The 21,620-nt window shown below is 53.3% G+C and overlaps 10 protein-coding genes across 10 annotated transcripts; 5 read left to right on the forward strand and 5 right to left on the reverse strand.

The window, feature by feature from the left end:
* Window positions 1-498: 498 nt before the first annotated feature.
* On the forward strand, window positions 499-2,158 carry J4E83_005394 (uncharacterized protein; the record flags this gene model as incomplete). Its single annotated transcript, XM_049332313.1, has 2 exons — window positions 499-506; window positions 925-2,158. The coding sequence occupies 2 exons, from the start codon at window positions 499-501 to the stop codon at window positions 2,156-2,158; spliced, it is 1,242 nt and encodes a 413-aa protein (XP_049188764.1).
* Window positions 2,159-2,935: 777 nt separating this feature from the next.
* Window positions 2,936-3,311, forward strand: J4E83_005395 (uncharacterized protein; the record flags this gene model as incomplete). Its single annotated transcript, XM_049332314.1, has 2 exons — window positions 2,936-3,230; window positions 3,280-3,311. 2 exons carry the CDS (start codon window positions 2,936-2,938, stop codon window positions 3,309-3,311), a joined length of 327 nt encoding a protein of 108 aa, XP_049188765.1.
* A 185-nt stretch (window positions 3,312-3,496) lies between these two features.
* On the reverse strand, window positions 3,497-4,883 carry J4E83_005396 (uncharacterized protein; the record flags this gene model as incomplete). The annotated part of the gene is made up of 2 exons (XM_049332315.1): window positions 3,497-4,660; window positions 4,710-4,883. 2 exons carry the CDS (start codon window positions 4,881-4,883, stop codon window positions 3,497-3,499), a joined length of 1,338 nt encoding a protein of 445 aa, XP_049188766.1.
* A 1,888-nt stretch (window positions 4,884-6,771) lies between these two features.
* J4E83_005397 (uncharacterized protein) lies at window positions 6,772-7,791 on the forward strand (the record flags this gene model as incomplete). Its single annotated transcript, XM_049332316.1, has 3 exons — window positions 6,772-7,077; window positions 7,129-7,341; window positions 7,396-7,791. The coding sequence occupies 3 exons, from the start codon at window positions 6,772-6,774 to the stop codon at window positions 7,789-7,791; spliced, it is 915 nt and encodes a 304-aa protein (XP_049188767.1).
* A 270-nt stretch (window positions 7,792-8,061) lies between these two features.
* On the reverse strand, window positions 8,062-10,047 carry SPB4 (ATP-dependent rRNA helicase spb4; the record flags this gene model as incomplete). Its single annotated transcript, XM_049332317.1, has 2 exons — window positions 8,062-9,808; window positions 9,857-10,047. 2 exons carry the CDS (start codon window positions 10,045-10,047, stop codon window positions 8,062-8,064), a joined length of 1,938 nt encoding a protein of 645 aa, XP_049188768.1.
* Window positions 10,048-10,808: 761 nt separating this feature from the next.
* Window positions 10,809-12,026, forward strand: J4E83_005399 (uncharacterized protein; the record flags this gene model as incomplete). The annotated part of the gene is made up of 2 exons (XM_049332318.1): window positions 10,809-11,249; window positions 11,298-12,026. 2 exons carry the CDS (start codon window positions 10,809-10,811, stop codon window positions 12,024-12,026), a joined length of 1,170 nt encoding a protein of 389 aa, XP_049188769.1.
* A 994-nt stretch (window positions 12,027-13,020) lies between these two features.
* Window positions 13,021-13,596, forward strand: UBC15 (Ubiquitin-conjugating enzyme E2 15; the record flags this gene model as incomplete). Its single annotated transcript, XM_049332319.1, has 3 exons — window positions 13,021-13,129; window positions 13,188-13,280; window positions 13,340-13,596. The coding sequence occupies 3 exons, from the start codon at window positions 13,021-13,023 to the stop codon at window positions 13,594-13,596; spliced, it is 459 nt and encodes a 152-aa protein (XP_049188770.1).
* Window positions 13,597-14,252: 656 nt separating this feature from the next.
* J4E83_005401 (uncharacterized protein) lies at window positions 14,253-14,620 on the reverse strand (the record flags this gene model as incomplete). The annotated part of the gene is made up of 2 exons (XM_049332320.1): window positions 14,253-14,374; window positions 14,434-14,620. 2 exons carry the CDS (start codon window positions 14,618-14,620, stop codon window positions 14,253-14,255), a joined length of 309 nt encoding a protein of 102 aa, XP_049188771.1.
* Window positions 14,621-16,577: 1,957 nt separating this feature from the next.
* J4E83_005402 (uncharacterized protein) lies at window positions 16,578-18,108 on the reverse strand (the record flags this gene model as incomplete). The annotated part of the gene is made up of 2 exons (XM_049332321.1): window positions 16,578-17,615; window positions 17,665-18,108. The coding sequence occupies 2 exons, from the start codon at window positions 18,106-18,108 to the stop codon at window positions 16,578-16,580; spliced, it is 1,482 nt and encodes a 493-aa protein (XP_049188772.1).
* Window positions 18,109-18,928: 820 nt separating this feature from the next.
* J4E83_005403 (uncharacterized protein) lies at window positions 18,929-20,443 on the reverse strand (the record flags this gene model as incomplete). Its single annotated transcript, XM_049332322.1, has 1 exon — window positions 18,929-20,443. The coding sequence occupies one exon, from the start codon at window positions 20,441-20,443 to the stop codon at window positions 18,929-18,931; it is 1,515 nt and encodes a 504-aa protein (XP_049188773.1).
* Between the last annotated feature and the right edge of the window lie 1,177 nt (window positions 20,444-21,620).

Consider the following 21,620-nt stretch of genomic DNA (forward strand, 5'->3'; position numbering starts at 1 on the left):
TTGGCGACGATAGTTTCCGGTACGCTCAAACGCCATGGCATATGAACCCGTTGGACCCCAGGCAAAAGGTCCACATGTGTCGGTGGAGTATGATGGCGGCCTGAACACCCAATACGATCCTGGGGCGTACAACAACGCCCCGCATGTTCCCCAGGATAGCGATACGGAATACAGTGTTGATAATACCAAGGGCGTATCGCAGAAATGGCCTTCGGATTTACGGAAAGTCGGGAGGATTACGCCCTTGAAAGCACTGGTCCTAGTTTTCGATGTGATTTTGGCTTCATCGCCTATCATGTTCCTGGGTGAGTACGATCGATCTCAGCGTGACCACACTGAGCCGCTGTGATGATTACATCGGCCACTTGCTGACACACTACAGCTCTGGCCCTTATCGCTGCCAGGTTAAACGGGAAAGAAGTGTCGGACTACGGTACCAAACTGGAACAAACACTTCTCCTTTCCCCGACAATCTTCCCCCTAATCTTCGCGGCCTTGATGGGAAGGTTTTTTCGACATGTTGGTCTCTTCCTTGCTCAACGAGGCACAACTCTCGGCCGTCTCGAACAGCTGATTGGTTGCCAATCCGTCTTCTCCGCACTCGAACGTCAATTCTGTCTGAGATCTTGGTCAATGCTTGGACTTGCATCCGTCTTGATCTGGCTCCTTTCGCCAGTAGGTGGACAGTCTGCACTTCGTCTTATCGACCAAGAGATTGGAAACGTCCAGTTTAACAAACAAGTGCGCTACCTCCATCCGACGACGTTTATGGATTCATTAATGGAGACAGCTAATACCCTTAGTAAGTTTACATGTGCCAAGCGCATTTCAGACGTAAACTGGCTCTATACTTACAATATTCGTAGGTTCAGGCCGTAGCTCCTTCACTCCAATCTTCCTCACATCTATACTCAGCAGCACCAGATACCGTACTACACCCATGGACCTATGGGGAAATGTCAAACTACCGCTCTACCGCACCATCGAGAACAGTACGTCTGACGAGTGGAAGTTTGTGCCTAATGGTACAGCCGACAACGTCACATACGCTTCCCTGATCGGTATCCCGATAGCCGGACCTCCCTCTGTTGGCATTAGCTCCTTCAACATTGAAGCTCGCCAATTTGACGTGACCTGTTCAAGCAACAATGCATCACGAGGAGAGCCTATAGATTTTGTGTCAAAATATACGTGGCAACTCCAAGTAGTTAACGATACAGCGCCGCCGCCTTGCAAAAAGAACGGGACGTCGTGTGCGCCCCCGGTTTGTGCCAGTTACCCCTGTCCAATCCGGAGTGAATCCCTCGTCGACTCTGATACAGGCAAGTACTCAGTGGCGAATTGCGGGCTTTCGTTCGAGAAATATGAAATCGGAGTGCGCTGCAATGGGACGGAGTGTGCCGCTTACAAGATGAGGAAGATGTACTTGTATGACGAGGACTACCCAATAGGCTACGATATCGCCCTAAGGAGGCAGTTCATGGCTACCGCACTCCTCGCCATGACAAGCGCGGACAACTTCAATATGCCCTCAGCAGAAGCTCGAGGCGCGACGACTATGGAAAAGTGGCTGCAGGACCCACTCGACTTCACCGGCGTATTCTTTGGAAATGTCGAACTCTACAAGCTGTCGCCGCAAGTCTTCGGCGACCGTCTGACTATAATGTACAATACATTCTGGCAATCCACATACGCCAGCAGAGCGATCGGCGGAAATTTACCAGCATCAGTGATGGAAACCGGCACTATGAACTTCACCCAGGCACAACGTGCAGACGCCAATATTACATTTGTCGCGACCGAAGCCAATGTATCGCAGGATACGACGCCAATGTACAAGACCGATTGGGGATGGTTCGCAGCATTATTGGTTTGCTCAATCATACTGCTTGCCGCCGCGTACACCGGACTCGTACTTAAGTACATCACGATCGCACCGGATATCATCGGCTATGCATCCTCGCTGACGCTTTTGAATCCTTATGTCCCAACGCCTACAGGAGGAACCACTTTGACTGGATTGGCGAGAACAGCGTTGATGCGCGACTACCCTGTGCGCATAGGAGATGTCTGTCCGAATGAGGCCGTGGGCGCGATAGCATTTGCGAGAGCCGACAGGAACGTAGGAAAGCTAGACAGGAAACGATTCTACATATGAGCCTACAAAGTCGTAGAAAAGCGGCCTTGCCGACAATATCTGAAAGACATAGAAGAACAATAATGTACATCACGTATCATCAATCGCAGTCATGGCTGATCATGCCTCAGAAGGTCGCGCGTCAGATCTCGCGACATACCACATACCACATCATGTGCGTCGATGCAACTCACCACAAAACCCTCGATTCATCCAGCGACATTCTCGAACACTATAACGTATCACATATTGTCGCGCCGCGGCTATAGTCACCACATGAAGCACACCGAGACAAACGACGCCATACCCACGCGGCTCGCGAAATCCAGGATTATGGCTGTAAGCAGCTGTCACCAGCTGTCAAACCTGCGCTATAAACATTTCGACTCTTAACAGTAGCTTGTATGGTGTAGTTGTTTAGTCGCGTAGCCGATTCGAAGATAATGAGGCATTTGGTGTGTCGACTCCAAGACCTGCAGGGTTTCAGGTGCCTGAGGCAGCACTTTGGAACACCAACACCGGCGGGCACTGGCATTGCAACTCCGCCTAGTAATTTTGCGAGAAGCGCTGGAGATTTGGATGTAGGCGCCGTGGGGGCAAATATAGGAATATATATGTAGGAAAGGATGTCGCTGGGAGAAGCTCATCATCAAGCCAACACTCATTCATCTCACGTTCACTTTATCTCATTCTCTTCACTTCACTTCTTCAGCGCTCGGCCGCCCCATTCATTCAATACAATATTAAGATACCCATCCCTTTAACGCACTTTCATTCCAAATACTTCAATTTGTCAACATGAAGTTCACCAGCACCCTCATCGTCCTTAGCGTTGCCGCTCTCAGCAACGCACGCGCCATCTACGTTCGCCAGAACAACGCGCAGACCTTCACCGGCGCTCTCGGCGGTGTCGCAGCCACTCCTATCCTCGACTCGGGTATCGCGAACCGTCCTTTCAGCGTCAAGGGTGACACTTTCGTCAACCTTTCGGGTGCTCTCCAACGCTCTTGCGATCAACAGTTCAATGGCTGTGCCAACTTGGCCAATGGTGGACAGGGTGACTTCTCCACTCAGGATTGCCAGGCTCAGAAGCGTAAGTTCGATGATCATAGTGTTTTGGAAGGATGCTAATCATGTGGTAGAACAATGCGATGCTGCAGGCGCTGGCAACTAGAATTACCCTCTGAGGCAGCGAACCGGGGTATGCTGGAGGTCCTTCAGCGGTCAGCGAGGGGCTTGATGCTTCGCGACGAGGGGCCGTGCACATACATACTCTTACGATCAGACGCAACGCAATTTATGAGATCCCAATAAAACCTACACATACGCTCCTCTTGTGTCGATGATAGTGACTCAGTGTCATGTCTGCACTAGCCCTTTCTCTTTCTCTGCTTCATCTTTCCCCGTAGAATCTCTCTTCGGTAAGTTCTTGAGGCACGGCGCATTGAACAGACGACCGCTCCATGCACCGCGTGCTGTGCCAACTGCTACTACGCACCATAGCAGAATGACGGCTACGGCGAAGATCGTCCCTAAAACTCTGAAAAACAGACTCGGGAAGACGTTGCCAAGCTCCATTGTACTAAGCGCCATGACCCCAAGGGGAAACGTGAAACCCCACCAGCCCATGTTGAACGGAAACGGCCGAGACTTGTAGATGGATGCCAGTGCGAAACAGAGCCATGTCAGCCCAAACGCCCACATGATGAGCGCCAGAAAGACCCCGAAGACGAAGAAGATGTCGCCTGCCATGGGAATATCCGAGAAGAAATCCGTCTCTGGAAAGACCCGTCTGCTAACCAAACCAAGATAGGTTATGGAATAACCGCCCATGCCTAGGGGTCCTAATGGCAAGAAGGATGACACAACAATCTCTCGTGGTGGTAGCTTGTGCAAAGCCAGGCGTGTGTAGTACATGACTAGAACCGTCATCGCTAGTGGTGTAGACATACCCCACATAATGTACGAAGCAAGTATCGTACCGAGAGCATGTTGCGGATTGCTCAAATGCTCTGCGACTCTGGCGCCGGTACCGGCTGCGACGATGGATGCAGCGATAGGTAGTAGCTGGGCTGCTGTGATGCGATCTAAAGCCTGGCGATCAGAAGCGGAGATCAGCAGGATGGTAAGCGATATTGTGACTGACACAGCGACTACGGAATCGATCATCCAGCAGACCCAGGCAAAGGTAACGGCCCAGGGCCCCCAATATGGGATGCATATTGAGCACCAGGCTGAGATGAGGGTAGCGAATCCCATTGGAATGGTTCCAAGGAACAGCGAGTTGACACTATCCGCGATCATGACTGTCCATATCTCAGGGTATACCACGTATCGGAAGACTGAGACTGAGAAGGCGCATGCAAACAGGATGGTGTTGAGTCCGAAGAAGATCACCGCAAGCCAGTATAACCAGTCTGCTTTGAACGGTATAGCGACGAGAAGTAGAGATACTACTCCCGTGCCCATGGTCACGGAGAACCATGACGGCGAAAAGTTCCTCACAATCCTGCGCCAGCCCACCTATGCTTGTTTAGAGTACATCTCCAAGCCTCGTGTGTTGAAAACGTACATCGTATTTCGTCAACTCCCCAGATGCGACCGTAGTATTGGAACCGGTAGATTGAGCAGCTGACGTCGATGTCGGGCCCTGAGACTTCAGCCGTCGTATGGGAGCCCGCTGGGCCGCGGGCGCAGTCAGAGCAGGATTATCCGACGCGACGCGATCCAGTTCGTAGTCATCCATATGCGATGCGCTGTCCGCGTGTGTATAGCAGTCAGGCCGGCTGAAGATGCCATCTTGGATAAGACACCACTTTAGCGATGACGATGCAGTCGCCGCGCCGCCGTTGCCCGCTCGCAAATCCCAGAGCCCAGATCCAATCACGTGGGTAGCACGGACCGATCAGTTTCACAACACTGAACCTCGTCGAAAAGGCTGAACCTCACTTCAATCTTCTCTGCAAACTTCCCTTGATCACGTCAGCTCCCTGTCGTCACCCCCGCATCCCCATTCTCTGGTCCCGCAAGCAGCGAGTACAGGCCTGTACCATACTCAATAATCCTTCGGTCTCGCTTCCGAACATCCGTGTGCCTGCCGCTGGACCCTGATCTTCGACAGGCGCATTCGCACTTTTTGGTCACCAACACCATGCCCGGCTTTTTGGATCTTCCACTTGAACTCCGAAACCATGTCTACGAGGTGTTGCTAAATGAAGAGTTGGGGCGTTCTTTCCGCGGGGTTATGGTGGTGTCAGAGCATTACGTGAGGAACGATTTACCGCTTCGGTGTTATCGCGGGCTGCTCCGCGTATGTCGCCAGACACACGGAGAGTTCAAGCAAGCAATCCAACACCTGGTCGCTGCAAAACGCCTGAACTATGAATTCGACATCACATTCTCGCACGGCCGGCCGTACTTTTCGTTGAGCTGGGTTCAGTTTGCGGCGCTTTCGCCTACCATCAATCAACTCCTTATCAACGTCGACTTGCGCACAAGAGAGCCCCTCCGAGACGGGCCGCGCGAATCTTTTGTTCCTCATGAGCATGAGCTGGCTCATTTGTTGGAGCACTCGCCGACTTGTTTTGCTAAACAGCTCTTCGACTACATTGCCATTTTCCTGAAGACGCTGGCGAATCTCTTATTCCAAGGCAACCCTCATTTCAGTGTGTTGTACACCGAACGTATGATACTAAACCTGCGTACGCCAACGAAAATGGTAGCACTCGGAGGAAACGGCCATAATCCAATCACCCTGTCGCGTAGGCTTCGTGTCGACCAAGCAGAGGCCCGCAAGTTACACAACACTATGCGCAACACTCTTCAGATCACGTCAAACAACTTTAAGGCATTTGACGCAAGCAACTGTGACCGGCTGTTCCCGCTCATACAGATTGGGTCTTTGCGGTTTGCGACGGAAGGGGTGATATGGGGAGAAGGACACAATCTAGTACTTGCGCATGATGATTTTCAATGGTTGCGATTTTGATACCTTACATCTTCTAAAGATTATAAACTAAGCTTCTACACCTAGACATTAAGTTTCCCGGTTTAACGTATTTTGACTAGCACACAAACATGCACAAGACAAAGAACAAGTGCGCGAATTAAGTACGGCAAAAATGAAAACGCCAATGTCGGAACCTAGAATCGAACTCGGCAGCAAAAAGAATATTCTGATCGGTGCTATCAATGCCAGGTTAGGTGTCTCAAACCCGTGATGACTCTTCAAGCTGTGACCTACTAGGAGCATTGCTGAGTATCTCAAACTCATTGATGTCGTTCCCATTCAGCCACCCGGAATGTTCTTATGAAAACCTACGATATTGGAAGCGATATATAGACAGTGTAGAATTCCTGTGGGTGATCACAGTGGATCAGTCGCTAGATCTCTGGACCCTGAGCGCAGTGAAGGCGAGGCGGTGGAAGTGCGCTCCCAAGGCAGCAGGTGACGTACTGTTGCACAGTACAAACGCTCGCCTTCACTTTTGACCTGAAGAGATTTCCAGCGCGTCCAGTCTCTCGTGACCTGTACTCTCGCTTGATAACCCTCTTCACAATCCAGCGTCTCTTTACCTGCCCACCCATTTGACCACCCTGCGCTCCCCTGAGTATACAACAACATCAACGCCACCATGTTGACCCTCTACTGCCCTTCCCTCGACAAGACCAAGAGCGACTTCAGCGTCGGGCCCTTCAAAAAGCATGGCGAGCTCCTTCAAGACATTCGCTCAGTCTTCAGTATCGACTACGCCGCCGTCTACGACATCCGCGCCCAACCGATCGCCGACCTCTGCGCCTGCGAAGCGGGACAGATTGTACAAGTCGCCGCGTCAAAGGACGAGATCATGAAGTTCTACAAACCCAGGAACTGCATCTTCTACAACGGTGAAGAAGAGGTGTCCAATGAGTGGGTCGACGGTTACGGCTTGCCGTGGAAGGTAAGTGATGTCTACTGAAGCGCAATCAACAAACTCTGACCAAATACATAGGATCTCAACGACTATCAGAGGTGCGCGCACGTCATGAGCCTCGGCAAAGGTCCAGGAGGTTTCGTCTTGGACAACACCATCCGGATCACGCGCCCGTACGCCGACATTCAAAAAGACCTGAAGGAAGTCGCCGGTGCCGCTCCGGACGGTATGGAAAGCAAGCGCAACCTTGGGATTGCGATCTTCTTGAATTGGGCTTGGAAATGGGAGATGGTTAGTGAGATCCTTGTCTGAACTGAACTGAGACTCATACTGACTTATCTATAGCTCCTACCCGCTTCAATGAAGCCCGCCAAGGATAACGACATGTCCTCCAAGGTTCTCGGTCTCCTAGTCGTCCTTTCCTCTTTCACTCACGGCTCCGCGAGCCTAGTACGCCGCTACCTCGTCGACACCGTCAACGCCCGCGTCTCTGGTGCGGAAGACGACGAGACGAAAGACCCTCTCCTCCGCGCTCAAGACGTCGTGCATGTGATCAGCATACTGTATGACAAGGCGGGTAGTCTGGCAGCCAAGATAACACTGGCCAAGGAGAAGGCGATGAAGGACAAGATGAAAGCAAAGGAGGGCAAGAAGGCCTGGAGGAGGAGGCAGAAGATGGGAGGAAAGGGCGAGGCGGGAGAGGATATGGATGAGATTGCCGATCGGCTGGATGGTGTTTAAGACGACATGGGTCCTACGCCGGAGGATTGTAAGTTAGCATAGAAGCCAGATACCTACATACCTGATGACAGTAAGAAATGAAGTTTCCCAAACCCCATGTAGACATGTTAGTGATTAATCGCATCCAAAGACGAAGCTCCTCAAACTCCATGTAGACGTGTTAGTGACTCCTGCCAGCAAGGATTGAGCTTCCCAAACTTGAAGTAGATATCTTAGTACCTCCCCCTGGTGAAGATTAAATATTTTAAACTCCATGTAGACGTCCGGTAATCAATCGCTAAAGCCCTCAAACTCATCCGCCGCCTCCTGGGCTTCTTTCTCTGCGACCTTCTTCCTAACCTGGTCAATCATGCCCTTCACCCTCTCTTCTTCTTTCCGCTCATCTTCCGTCAACGCCGCAACACGTTCATGTTCGCGCTTCGCAGCCTTCTTTTCCCTCCGTGATTCCTTAAGCGCCTTCGCATCCTTTTGCTGCGTCCACGCCGATGCCTTCTTGTCCTCCGTGACATATCGCTTCTTGCCTTCTTTCTTCCCTTCCGCCTTATTGGCTTCGTACTCGCTCTGCTCGACCTGTCGTTGTGCTTCGCGCGTCTTGTCTTTGTATGCGTATGTGCTGAAATCCATGACTACGCCTAGACTGCGGTCTCCGTCCCACTTTTTGAGTTCTGGCATGCTGGGTAATTTGAGGAGACCCCAGGCGTTGCCGTGTTCAGTCCAATCGAGATCGGGGATGCGGAAGATGGAGCTGGCGGTGTGTTTGCTGTAGGCGCGGACCCAGGAGACGAAACCTCGTTGGGCTTTGTCGAATAGTGCTCTGTCGGATTTGACCACCTTTCGTATCCGATTGCTCATTGCTGTGGCTTCTTCCGCGGATACTGTGACTTCAGGTGTTGTTAACGGCGATACCGGGGTCTGTCGGACACGGAGGAACTCGATGTAATCTTCTTCTCGGCCTGGACTGAGGAACGTAACGGCTAGACCTTTTCGGCCTGCTCGACCTGCGCGCCCGCAACGATGGATGAAGGTTTTTGGATCGCTTGGAGCGTCCAGTTGGAGGACCAGATCTACTGATGGAATATCAAGACCCCGAGCAGCGACGTCTGTGGTGAGGAGGATCGACGGTGTGACGCTTTCGACGAATTTGATGAAGTTGCGGTTCCTAACCTTGTCCGGGAGTTTGCCGTGCAGGGGCACGATGGTGTATCCTTTCAGAACTTCAGGTAAAATGTGTTGGAAGTAGTCGACCGAGAAACATGTCGCCAAGTACATGATAGACTTTTGCGGCTGCGGATCCAATGACTTTAGGATTTTCTTGATGGCGGGTAGCTTGTGCGATGCTGGTATGGTCAGATATGTCATCTGCAAGCTTGCTGGTGTTTTCTTGTCTTCGATGGCACCCATCTCCCCTGTCGCACTATTGGGTGCCGCTCGTGCCTTGACCTTGACAGCGATACGAACAGGGTTACGGAGACCCACGCGGATCAGCTGGTCGACAGCTTCAGAAACACTAGCACTGAAGAGACCAGTTCGGCGTTGCTTGGGTAGTCGAGAGAGAATTCTTTGCAGGTCATCTTTAAAGCCAAGGTCTAGCAGACGATCAGCTTCATCCAGGACCAGAGCATCGAAGGACGATTGTGAGCAATGGACATGTGGTGAAGAAAGGAGTTCGAGTAGTCGGCCCGGTGTGCCGATGAGTACGTTGGTAGATGATTTGAGGAATCTGCTCAGGTCCTGAGCAGGCGTTACTGATCCTCCGAGAAGAAGCTGGGGTATGACCTTCAACGTCCCGGGTGGAAAGGTGGGTTTTGGCGGAGCATCGGCGTCTTCCATGTCGGTATCTTCATCTTCCGGATCCAATAAGGCTGCAGAGGGCGCATGAAATCTGAGAAGCGACGAAAGTACTGTGTGGATCTGGGTTGCAAGTTCTCTGGTAGGTGAGATGATGATGGCACCCACGTGATGCTTTTTTATAGGCGCATCCAGTCGCAACAAGCGCTCGACGATGGGAATGAGATAACTAGGAGCTTGTTAGATGCGCATAAAGATTGGCAATGCACGACCTTACGCTAGAGTCTTTCCACTCCCTGTGACAGCCTCGACGACAACATCAGAATTTTTCATGAACATGGGGATGGCTGCGTGCTGCACAGGCGTGGTCTTTACGAAGCCCATGGAATCCACAGCTTCGAGAATCCATTCTGACAAGGCAGGCGTTAATGCGCTGAACGAACGATCTATCTTAGTTTGGGGCGCCATGATGCACTATGATATCGTGAAGATGTCTGCTGGAGTCGCGACGGCTGTACAGAAAAGTCGCGCGAACTTTGAAAATAAAGTGGAGCACTGCACGGCCACTTCGCGCCACACTGTCGTTCACAGGCAGGTAACCTTGGAAGCTCGAGAGCACGCGGGGTCGTCGTCAGCTGTCACGGCTTCGAGCGCATCTGACGAAAGCTTGATTACTCAGAACATGATGCATCCAGTTCGCGAGCCTGCAATGACACACTGACGCCGTGTCTCCTTTCTCGAACCTGATGGCATCGCCAAGACTGATCCGCCGCCACGCTGATCATAGGCGCATTCGCGAGACCGGATCATACATGCGTAGCCGTGAGACCAAATTTCCCAGGCTCATGCAGCAAGATTACAGCCGTCACGCCCCGACCCATTCCCTGTTCACCCGCCTATAACAAATAAGACGACCGCTGCTGTCGCCTGCACGCACTGTGGCATCTTCTGCCTCCCTAAACGATGCGCGCTGCCCGGACGAATCCGCGGGCCATGAGCCTCTGATCACGCCTGATGCTGACATCAATGTCGAAGCCACCCTAAGTGCCGCCCTCCCACATGTTAGCTGTGACGCGCCAACCCAGCCTCATTACCTTTATTCGCAACCCTCGGATCGCCAGTCCCTGCTGGTAAACATCGCCCTACTCTGTGCCAGGGCCCACTCCACTCTCTCCGGCGTCATCCGGGCTCCTACCTTTCCTTACTTTCCCACCTGCTGGCGCGTAGCCATGGAGTCTTCACGCCAATACCAGATCCCCAACACGCCGCGTGTGATCTCGCCGTCACCAACGCCCTCAGAGGCGGGCAGTACGAAAGATGGCTATTTCGGCCCCGTGACGCGCTCTTCGACGCGCAAACAACGGGTTACGTCACCCCCGCCTATCGATGAGGACTCAGGATCAGACCCCGACATGAGGGCTCGCGCAAGGAGCCGGAATGCCAGAAGCCGGAGTCCTGTCCTAGATGGAGGCGTAGGACGGCGGAGGATGAGCGGCCTGACAAGCCGTAGGCAGATGAATGGAGGCATGAAGAAGGATCTCGCGCTGCCTGGCAACACTTCAAACGGCCACCTGTCACCCGCGCAAGCCAACAAGAACTACTGGAGGGAGATGAGCCGGAGTCCGAGTCCTCTAGGCTTGATTCCCATCCACCAGAAATGGCGGTCATTCGTGAGTACACACAGGGTGACTTCGCAAGCTCATTACTGACATCAATAGATTCACCGGCATGAGATTCCTCGCAAGATCCTCCACGTCTCCATCGGCTTCCTGACCATCTTCCTCTACTGCACCGGCACGCAAACGTCGCAGATACACAATGTCCTCCTTACCATGCTGATACCCATCGCCCTCACCGACGTCATCCGACACCGCTACTGGCAAGTGAATCGCTTCTACATCCGGTGTCTCGGTGCCTTCATGCGCGAGTCAGAGGTCGATGGATACAACGGTGTCATCTCCTACCTTCTGGGCGCATGGATAGTCATGCGCTTTTGCCCCAAGGACATGGCAGTCATGAGCATCTTACTACTGAGTTGGTGCGATACTGCTGCTTCGACTTTTGGCAGGCTCTGGGGCCACCTCACGCCCAGAGTCAGGAAAGGCAAGAGTCTTGCGGGTTCTATCGCGGCGTGCGTGACGGGTGTTATCACAGCAGCCGTATGGTGGGGCTGGCTAGGTCCTCTCTACTCAGAGTACAATCACGGCGAATACGCTTTTGCATTCCAAGGTGCCCTGACGCTCCCTCCCCAGGCGCAGGAAACTTTTGCTCTCACCGTGAAGCAGGCTTCCCTTACCGGATACTGGGCGTTGGGCGCCATGTCTCTGGCGTCTGGCATCATCGCCAGTGCCAGTGAAGCGATCGACGTCTTTGGCTGGGACGACAATCTCACCATCCCCGTGCTTTGCGGAGCCGGGCTATGGGGCTTTCTCCGGATCTTCGGCTGATCCCAGCTTCCTACATGTACGATTTTACGTTTTGTCTCTTCTAGAGTCTTGCTATTTCCAATCTATATCCCCTTTGGATCAAATGATACCCTAGATACGGGTCCTCGGGGAGTGGCATCGCATCTATCATGGTTACGACGGCGTTCTGGGACGTAATGGATACTGGGCAGACGGAGATGGACGGGTATTGGGCGAGTAGATCGGGACATGAATCGGTATACCTATATAAGCAAATAGTGATCTTCCTTGCAGCCACAGAAGCTACTTTGGTGTGAAGGCGTCGTAGGGCTTATCGAGTTTCAAGCCGAGGTCCAAATTCTCACGTTGCTCATCTACCAAGCACCGAATCCAGCTCTCCCACACGCCTTTAGGGCTGACTATCGGCAAGCACCCGTCCTCAATGCAGAGCAGACGCAAAAGGGAAGGCCTGACTACCCTGAGAAACCCCTGCAAAGCGGTATTCGACTTGGCGCATACCGCCACATGCGACACGGCCATTGGAGCATGCCACCGACTTGCTTCTTCATATATGATCACGCTCACGCACGCTCACTAACAAGACTCACGGAGACACTCTGACTCTTGCGCATACTCCCATCCACCCAGTAATCACCTACCCTCGACTGCCAGCGAGCCCCCTGCCGATCGCCCGCAGCTTGCCCCGCCACACCCGCCGTTAAGAGCCCTCCACGTCCTGCGCCCGAACGCGCCTCTGGAATCTCCACCTACCCTCTTTCCGCAACAGAACCGGCGCACACAAAACTTCCCTCACGCAAGAACAACTGCATCCGGATCGCTGTAGAACGTGTGCAATCTCTGCGTCGCAGCTGTTATAACCGTCTCTTCGGCTGCGTTCCCCCACCCGTTCCCGATCTCTCTGCGCATACCGAGGGTTCAACTTCGAGCGCCACTTTACATACACATACGCGAAGAGAAGGGTACTATGGCTTCGTCATCTGCGGCAGCGGGGCTGCTGGCTCGCCAACTCAAGCAAATGCAAAACGACAAGAGTATATCGGGCATAAGCTGTGGTCTGGTGGACAACAATGTGTTCGAGTGGGAGGTGATGCTGATGATCGACGACGACACAAAGTTCTACGGAGGTACAGACCCAGACACAGTCTTCCCAAGTAGAAACTCCGGTACTGACATCACACACAGGAGGTTTCTTCCGCGCGCGCCTCACCTTCCCCAGCGAATACCCGCTCCTCCCACCAAAGATGCGCTTCGAGACACCCATCTTCCACCCTAACAGTACGTTTCGTTCCTCACAAACCCCTCATAACTTGGATCGCATAACTAACACCTCTCAGTCTACCAAAACGGCGAAGTATGCATCTCGATCCTCCACCCACCCGAAGAAGACAAGTACGGCTACGAATCCGCCGCAGAACGCTGGTCGCCCGTACAAACGCCCGAGACGATTCTTCTATCAGTTATTTCCATGCTGTCGAGCCCAAACGACGAGAGTCCGGCGAATGTGGAGGCGGCGAGCTTGTGGAGGGATAATACGCCCGAGTTTAAGAAGAGGGTGAGGAAGTGTGTGAGGGATAGCTTGGATTATGAGTGAGGCGGATGATTAGGGCGAGAGGGAGGGAGGCAAGTGTCTTTTGTGATAGCATAAGCGCGGACGGGTATTTGGGTAGGCGATTATCTGATTGTGTCATGGCTTGCATGGCGGTGTTTTTGACTGTTCTCAGGGAGGTTTAAATGCATATGATAATTTCTTCTGTGAGTTTGTTGATGGTATTGGGGTCGTTGGATAGTAGCGAGAGTCGGAACCTGTTCTGGTGCTTCATCATGGGCTTTGCGGACTCTGTGATGAGCAAGTGGTTTTCGACTCATCAGACTAGAAACCACTCTGAGAGCCATACTTCTACCGGCGGAAGAATTTTAGTAAGTGGAGAGGGTCTCAAAGCGAGTTCACGAGATGAGGCATAAGATGTAGCTTAGGAAAACAGATTTCTCATTGTATCATACACACCCCTCTTCCTATCAATCATCCTTCTTCAAGTATATCTACAAATAAACTGTCCCACCTAAAGGAGTGGTAGGCAGTGACAACAAGAACAGTAACCCCCCTTGCGCTATATCTCAACGATGTCTCGTCCGCCACTCATATACATCCACGTCTCTGGATGGTTCACTGCTTCAGCAGCGAACCTAGCATGCCCGAATGCACCTCTGTCTTGGATTTGTGTCCGGCGTCTTGGAGGTGTCGAAAGCTTAAGCAGCAGCAGTGCAGAGCAGACCATCAGCACCGAGAGGCACAATGCAGCACTGAGCCGTCGTGCCGTCTTCAGCGCAGGCAGCTTGGAAGTCCTCTGTTGTTTCGATACCGGCGCCGGCTGTTATACACATTAGCACTCATTCTCCTCATTTCAATAGAGTAAATGTTCCAACATACCGTTCGCGCAGTTCAAGTTGGCAACACCAAGAACATCAGTCTGGCAGCACAATGGCGTGGCGAGGCCACCGCAGATCTCGCTTTGGCGAGCCTGCACGGAAGTGGCAGCGTACGGGAAACGCTTGGTGACTGCGGCGGCGGAGGTGAGGCTCAGGAGAGCGGTGAGGGTGAAGATGGTGAACTGCATTTTGGTGGTTTGGTGGGTTGGGTTGGTTGTGTGAAGGTATTGTAGATGATGAGATGAGAACTGTTGTGATGATGAGTCTGTTCTGGAGGGAGAAGCCTCGTGCTTATATATCTCTGACAGACGAGATGGCGGAGATGATTCCTTTGCCTATGATGCCAGTCTTTGCCTTGCCCCCTTGTGCTACACTGCCTACACTACTCTCGTACGATACTCGATCTTGCTCGATCTCATCCCATGCTCCCACGTCCAAGACCACAACACGTCGATCATTATCCCCAATACCCTCCTCCCCATCTCTTTTTCGTCACTACATCCCACAAACTACCCAATGCTCGCCGACCATTTAGGCCTCCCTCTCACCCTTCACTACTCAAACTCCACTACCCGCTATCAGCCACCACGCCGATCTCCATGAGGCTTAGATACCCAGTGACGATCCCCATCCGCCAAGGTACGCCCAATCTACCTCCCCGTGCGCCACGTAGTCTACATGCAGATACGTCACGCCGTTTTGGGCGAAGGTTTCCTCTCTGTTTGGTCACCTACCCTGCGTTACTGTGCAGAAAAGGCAACGATGTATGTGGGGACCCTGATGAACGGCAGGGTAGTGCTTTGGTGTTTAGTGTTTCGCAGGGGGCTAGGGACAAAGCGACGTGTAGATCTGATAAGCTTCTGCTTTCGACATATGCCTAGCATAAGCAATGCTTGTGGGAGGGTTTGGGCCGTCGGCGAGGGCTAGAAGAGTAATCTACCTAGGTAGGTTCTTGGGATTGTTTGGTAGTGATTAGGGGTAGTGTTATCGGAGGGTTGTTTGTTTGGTCATGTCCCGCATGATCGCTGTAATGAAGAGTGTGCGATGGATTTGTAGGTAGTGAAGGTCTTGTATGTGAGATTCGGTGGTTGAGGTCATGGCAGAGATGGCCAGGTGGTGATCTCCTTCGATACCTCCAGAGTTTGAAACGGTACCTGCATACTCAGCCCCAGAAACGCCCACAACCTGACAGACAGATTTGGCATGCCTGTCATCGACATTAGCCACGTTATCTTCCACATCTTCCAATCTCTGTGACAAGCTCGCAACGATCAACGACCCAGTCACCTCGGCGATCTTCCCCACTCACCAATACCAGCACTAACACTTCCAATCAACCCATCGATTCCATCGATGTCAACTCCAGAATTCCGTAAAACAATCCTCATCCCTCCGCCCTATCTCTCCATCCTCACCCGTACCCACCGTATCGCGTCACCAGCCCCCACACGCTACCACGGCTTGGCGCGGCTGCAGCGTCGATCATGACGGCAGATAGCTACAAGCCTTCCGCCCTGAGCCTATCTCGTTCGGATGCCCGGGTGCAGTACGTACCGCATGCTATCTCTTGATATCAGGGACCGAAAGAAGGAATTATGGTAGTGTGTATTTCGAGCCTGTAGGATGCAGGTGTGGAGTGGACGTGAGAACCGAGGGACGATCACCCACCCACACCCGCATGAAAGGGGATATTGGCTCGGCAGTGTAAGACAATGAACAGGGAATAGGGGTTGTCACAAGGGTAGTGAAGGAATGTGGAAATGTCGATTATCTCATCTCATGTCTTCATCTGCCCCAATAGAAAGATAAAAGAAGAAGAAAGCATACGGCCAGCATATACCCTCTCTTCTTTTCTTCCTTCTCTTACACACGATAATTACCATCTCTCTTTCTACATACATACACGTCTCTCTATCTTTCCCACATCATCAAATCGTCAAGGAAATCGGGGGTGGAAATAGCGAAAAAAGAACAAGAACGGCGTATTTACATGTAAACATCCTAGGGTATCAGGCGCCAAAACATCCCGCATCTGTAACAAAACCAAAAAAGCCAAATAGATCAAAAAGCGCCAGATTGCTGTCAATCCATAAACGTCGAAGCGAGTGGGTGTGTTATCAATGTAGTCGTTTCCTCCCTCCAGTCTCATATGTCGTCCCATGGGAAGTCTTGCGGATCGATCCTTGTGCATGTCAAATAGGGAAGTCCGCCTTCTCGTAGGTCGAGCTCGAGGAAATTGCGCATCAGCGGCTTGACTGCGTCTTTGGCCTTGACCTTGATCTCTTCGATTCTGCGTTCGAAGCGCTTCAGGTTGTCGCGGTTGTAGTGGTCGGGGTTAAGTCGCAGGAAGCGCTTGCATTCGTCGTGGTTGAGGTAACTTGAGCCGGCCTGGCCGAGCAAGCGGAATATGCGGCCGGTGTTGAAGACTGGTGGAGGTGGCAGCGGCGCACCGTCTCTCGAGTTCTGGGGTCGTGGCGATTTGAGGATCGGAGCTGGGGGTGGCGTCGTGTTCTCGGCGAGCCATTGTCGGAATAGCGAGACTGCTATCCAGTCCAGCCAGTTGCTCGATGGGCTCACACGCTCGCCGCGACTAGTTGTGAGGGATAGGCGGAAGAGCTTGACTTCAATCTTGGCCTTGAGCTCGTCCATCTCGTCGACTTTGTCTTCTATCAGCTCGATCACGGGCTCAGCGATCTGGCCGCGTAGCTGATTGATGCCTTGTGGCCACTGTCCGACAACGTGCACCATAGCTTCGGCGAAGATGGCTTTACTCCGTGCCATGTAGCCAAGTTTGAGGTAGCTGGGCGGGTATTTCGCGATCTGCTTCCATAACCGGCCTTGGAAACGCAGCAGGTGATGGTCTACGCGTGGTCCGATGACGCCAAGCGCGTCGTACATGTCGGCGAGCTGCAGAAGCGATTTGCACTCTACGTAGGCATTCGCGATGTTGAGAGAGTCGAGCGTGGGAGGATAGTTGTAGAAGATGCGGAACAGATTGTCGTAGTCTCGGAAGGTGTCGTCGTCGGGGTCGGCCTCGGGGGTGGCTGTCGCGGGCACGTGGAGGGTGGAGAAGTTGGCCATGCTCCGGAAGAAGCCTGACTGCGGTGCGGCAGGCTTGTTGCGCGCAGTAGGGGGTTGCACAGGTGGACTTGGGTCGCCGCCAAACATGGTAGGCTGGTTCTTCTGGACTCTCGTTAGCATGGTCGCCGTCGCGGACGGTAAACAAACACACCTTCTGCACGAGCATGGGCAGGTCGTCATCGCTGCTGCCCCAATCCATCTCGTACCGCCATTTCCGCTTCTGCTCGGGTCGTGATCCTGATGGTATCCTCGACAGGGCGGTGCCGTTGCTGGGCCCGGCGTTGGTCACATCGCCAGCAGTCGCCCACTCATCGCTCGTGCCAGCCTCGAAGAAGCCCGAGCACTGCGTCAGAATCAACTTGTGCAGCAGATAACGCATTTCCTTCCGCCCATTGCTGATAACGATTTCGACGTCGCCGGTATGCGTGAACACGGGGAACTCATTTTGGGGTGCTAGCGACGAACCGCCCACATTGGAGCGGTGCTGGCGATGTCTGCGGACGGTGGATGCGCGCGACGAGTGCGACACAACCGACGAGGGACGCCGTATGGGCAGTGAGCGCTCTGCACTCGCCGAGTCTGGGTAGGAAACCATGCGCCGCGACGTGTGCTATCTCGCAGTCCGGGTCTGGTGTTGTGGTGCTCGGGGTGGCCGAAGGAGTGGTTTGCGACAATGATGCGTTCCAACAATATTGCGACGGCTCGCGGATGGCTGGAGGCGGGTGACACTTGTCGGGCGGGGGCAGGTGGCGACAGCAACAAAGCTGCGTGGTGCGGTGGTTGCACGCAGCGGTGCAGCTCGCGGTGCAGGCAGGCTGGTGGTGGGCGGCCGGGTTGTTGATGCTGGTGAGCGCTGGAGGCTGGTGCGTAGGCGGTAGACGAGAATGGCCCGCTAACCACCCCACCTCGAATGCGATGGCGCCAAAGGTGGACCTTGGCCCAGAACCGGTTCAGCGCGACAGGGTAGACTCTGCTGCTTTGCGACGCATGTGCAGTCTTGAGAGAATGTTTCAGGAGCCGTGCAGCAGCGGACAGCAGTGGCTGTGGCGGTTGTTCACATGGCCGCTATCCAATATGCACCTGGTCGCATGCACCCTGCCACCCAGCTCGAACAGGTTGGAGGCTGTGCGCCAATCGCCGGTCATAACCGGGCCAAGCGCAGAGTCAGCCTCGATGGGACCAGCTGGGATGTCGCGGTCAAAACAGGGGAGTGCAAGCATCTGACGGTCCGAAGCTCTGAAAGTTGATGCAGGGGGCGAGCAGCGTGGTTTTGTAGACGGCTGTGGCCATAGGATATCTTGACTGCATATTTCTTGAGTGGTGTCGCGCATCTAGTTGCGGCACCAGTAACACCCAACCACCTGACATCATAGTCTAGATACATGATACATATCGTACAGTACTTCTTCACACCATCAACGACGCTCCGCCTGTATCTTTTCTTGCCCACCCATGAATGGTCGGAGTACCTCTGGTATTGTTACCGTGCTGTCCTGTTCGTTCCAGTGGTTCTCCAGAATCGCTGCGAGGACTCTGGGCACAGCAAGTGCTGTTCCGTTGAGCGTGTACGGGAACTCTAGTTTGCCTCCCTTCACGCGCATGCGAGTCTGTAGTCGTCGGCTCTGGTAGTCTGTGCACATGGACGATGATGTCACCTCGCCCCATCCTTCGTCTTTCTCTCGGGATGGGAAGAAGGCTTCGATGTCGATTTTCCGCGTCGCGCTGGCACCGAGGTCGGTTGTGGGCATTTCGAGGATGCGGCAGTGCAGCCCAAGTGCTTCTAGTATCTCCTTTTGGATCGACAGCATCTCGTCAAAGATTGACTCTGAGCTCGGTGCCGTTGGAGTAGTAAAGTGGTCTTCACCCATGTTGTCGGGTGTTGTCCAGGCAAACATCTCGACCTTGGTGAATTCGTGAACACGGTACAAGCCCTTTGTGTCGGCTCCTCTTGCGCCAGCTTCAGCACGGTAGCATCTGCTCACGCCGACTGCCTTCAGTGGCAGCTCGGTCTCCTCTAGAGTCTGATTGGCCTTCATGCCAGCAAGCGGTATCTCTGCAGTTCCGGCGAGAGCGAGTTGCGGCTTTGCCTTGTCCTTCTCTGACTGCTCAATGGCATATATCTGCTGCTCCCCGTTTTGATCGCGCGGCTGGAATCCGCATGCAGATGCAATGTGCGAGTACACCAAGGATGGGGGTGCGACTGCTTTCCATCCTTTCCTCCTAGCGACACTTAGGGCGTACTGCACGAGTGCCTGTTCCAGCGTTGCACCGTCTCCAACCAGAAAGTACCAGCCCCAACCCGAAGTCTGCGCTGAGCCCGAGAAGTCAAGTATCCCCAATTCCTGCCCAATGTCGACGTGCGACTTGCGATTTTGTGATTTCGAGGACTCGTTGATGTAGCCGAGTACATCTGCTTCGGTGCCGACGGGCGTGCATGTGCTGCTCAAGTTGGGTAGATCCTGCGCCAGCCCTTCTATCTCTTCTTGGATCTCTGACTCTTGTGCCTCGATAGAGCTCAACTCTGCCTTCAATGCCTTCGCATCGCTGATCAGACCTTCTCTCAAGGCTACTGGTTTGCCGTCGGCGTCCTTGGCGCGCGATGCTGTCCTAGCTAGAGTGGCCCGTATGCGATTGTTGCGCTCTCGTAGGTCGCGACTGCTTTGCTGGAGTGCGAGCCATTGCTCGTGCAGTTCTATGATCCGCCATGACGATTTGCTATGTGCAGCATAGTTGCGGTCTATGCAGTTCTGCTCATATAGTCCTGGGTTCTGCCGGATGTGTTTAATGTCGATGGTGGGTTTCGGTGCGAACGCTGGTCGTGTGTATGCTCGGCGTGGTATTAAACTGGTCCGACATGACGTTAAGTTGCTGCAGAAGAACTGCCTCTGACATGTCGCATTGGCGCGGAAAGATGGTCGGACAGCTTTCATGGTTGTAACATGAGAATTGCAGTCGGATCTCTTGCTGTGTCCCGCTTTCGCGCCTTCCTAACTTTTGAGCATCCTTGATCCCTGCACGCTGCCGTCGCGTAAGTCGCGTCACGAAACCTCCCCGCATTATCTCACTCCGCCTTACATGGGTGTACTATTCGCAGGATGTGTCTGTTGAGGATCAGCCAGACGAGTAGGATGGTAACTCTGTGCGGTAATTCAACAACTCCTGAGGGCAGAATGTTTATTCGCCTGTCCCCTCACCTTGGCCCCCTCACGACCACGGTACCGCGGTGACCCTCTAAAGCCCCAGTGAGACACTCGCAAGTACTCGTAATACATCGTCATGTTGGGTCAGGGCTTCAAATAAGAGTGTAAAAGCCTGCCTGACAGACCTGTGTAAATCATGAGTTCTCTTGGTCTCTCTCTCCTACATCTTACTCACCATGACTTCCAATCCTGGCAATCGCCCAATTGACGCGGCATGCGACCCTCTGGCCGACCCGGAAGACTCCAACATCTGCTTCGAAAATGGCCCTATTGCTGAAACTGAGAGAAGGCGCAGAACAAGTACGAGTCGGGGCCAAGGACAGTCCGCGACTGTACCATTCCCGCGGCAAGACTTCATTCCATATCCATTACAAGGATTGAGGGCACATGCCACGCAAACTCCAAGCCTTCAGTACATGCCATTCTACTGTTGCCCCATCTGCAGAGGGAAGCGTGAGGCGCATGCCCACGTGCGTAAACTTTTCCTAGTCGCCGAGCGACTTATGTGGGAGGAAGGACTGGTGTCGATGAGTGAGAAGCATCGCAACGCATACTTCAACAAGCAGGTCAACGACGAACTCGGCGTTCCAAATGCCACTGTCAGTTACCAAGACTATTTCCCTGGTGGGAGGCATAGCCAGACCAACAGATACTATCCTTTCAACAACGAGCACGAGATGGGGTTCGCTTTTAACGTTGTACCTACACATGACAACTTGACAGAAGCTGTGTGGTCATTGTGGATTGGTTCACAGTTGGACATGGAAAGAGGGCTGGCCGAAAACAGAGCAGCAGGTACTCTTCTGCCCGGAGGGAACACAGGAGGATGGACAGGACCAACCAACATAGCATCACATGATCATGCGTCTGCTCAGCAGGACTATGTTTATGGGCTACCTACGCCGCC

This window comes from Alternaria metachromatica (genome assembly GCF_023757995.1).
Source record: "Alternaria metachromatica strain BMP 0045 chromosome Unknown scaffold_10, whole genome shotgun sequence".
In the NCBI taxonomy this organism is placed as follows: Eukaryota; Fungi; Ascomycota; class Dothideomycetes; order Pleosporales; family Pleosporaceae; genus Alternaria; species Alternaria metachromatica.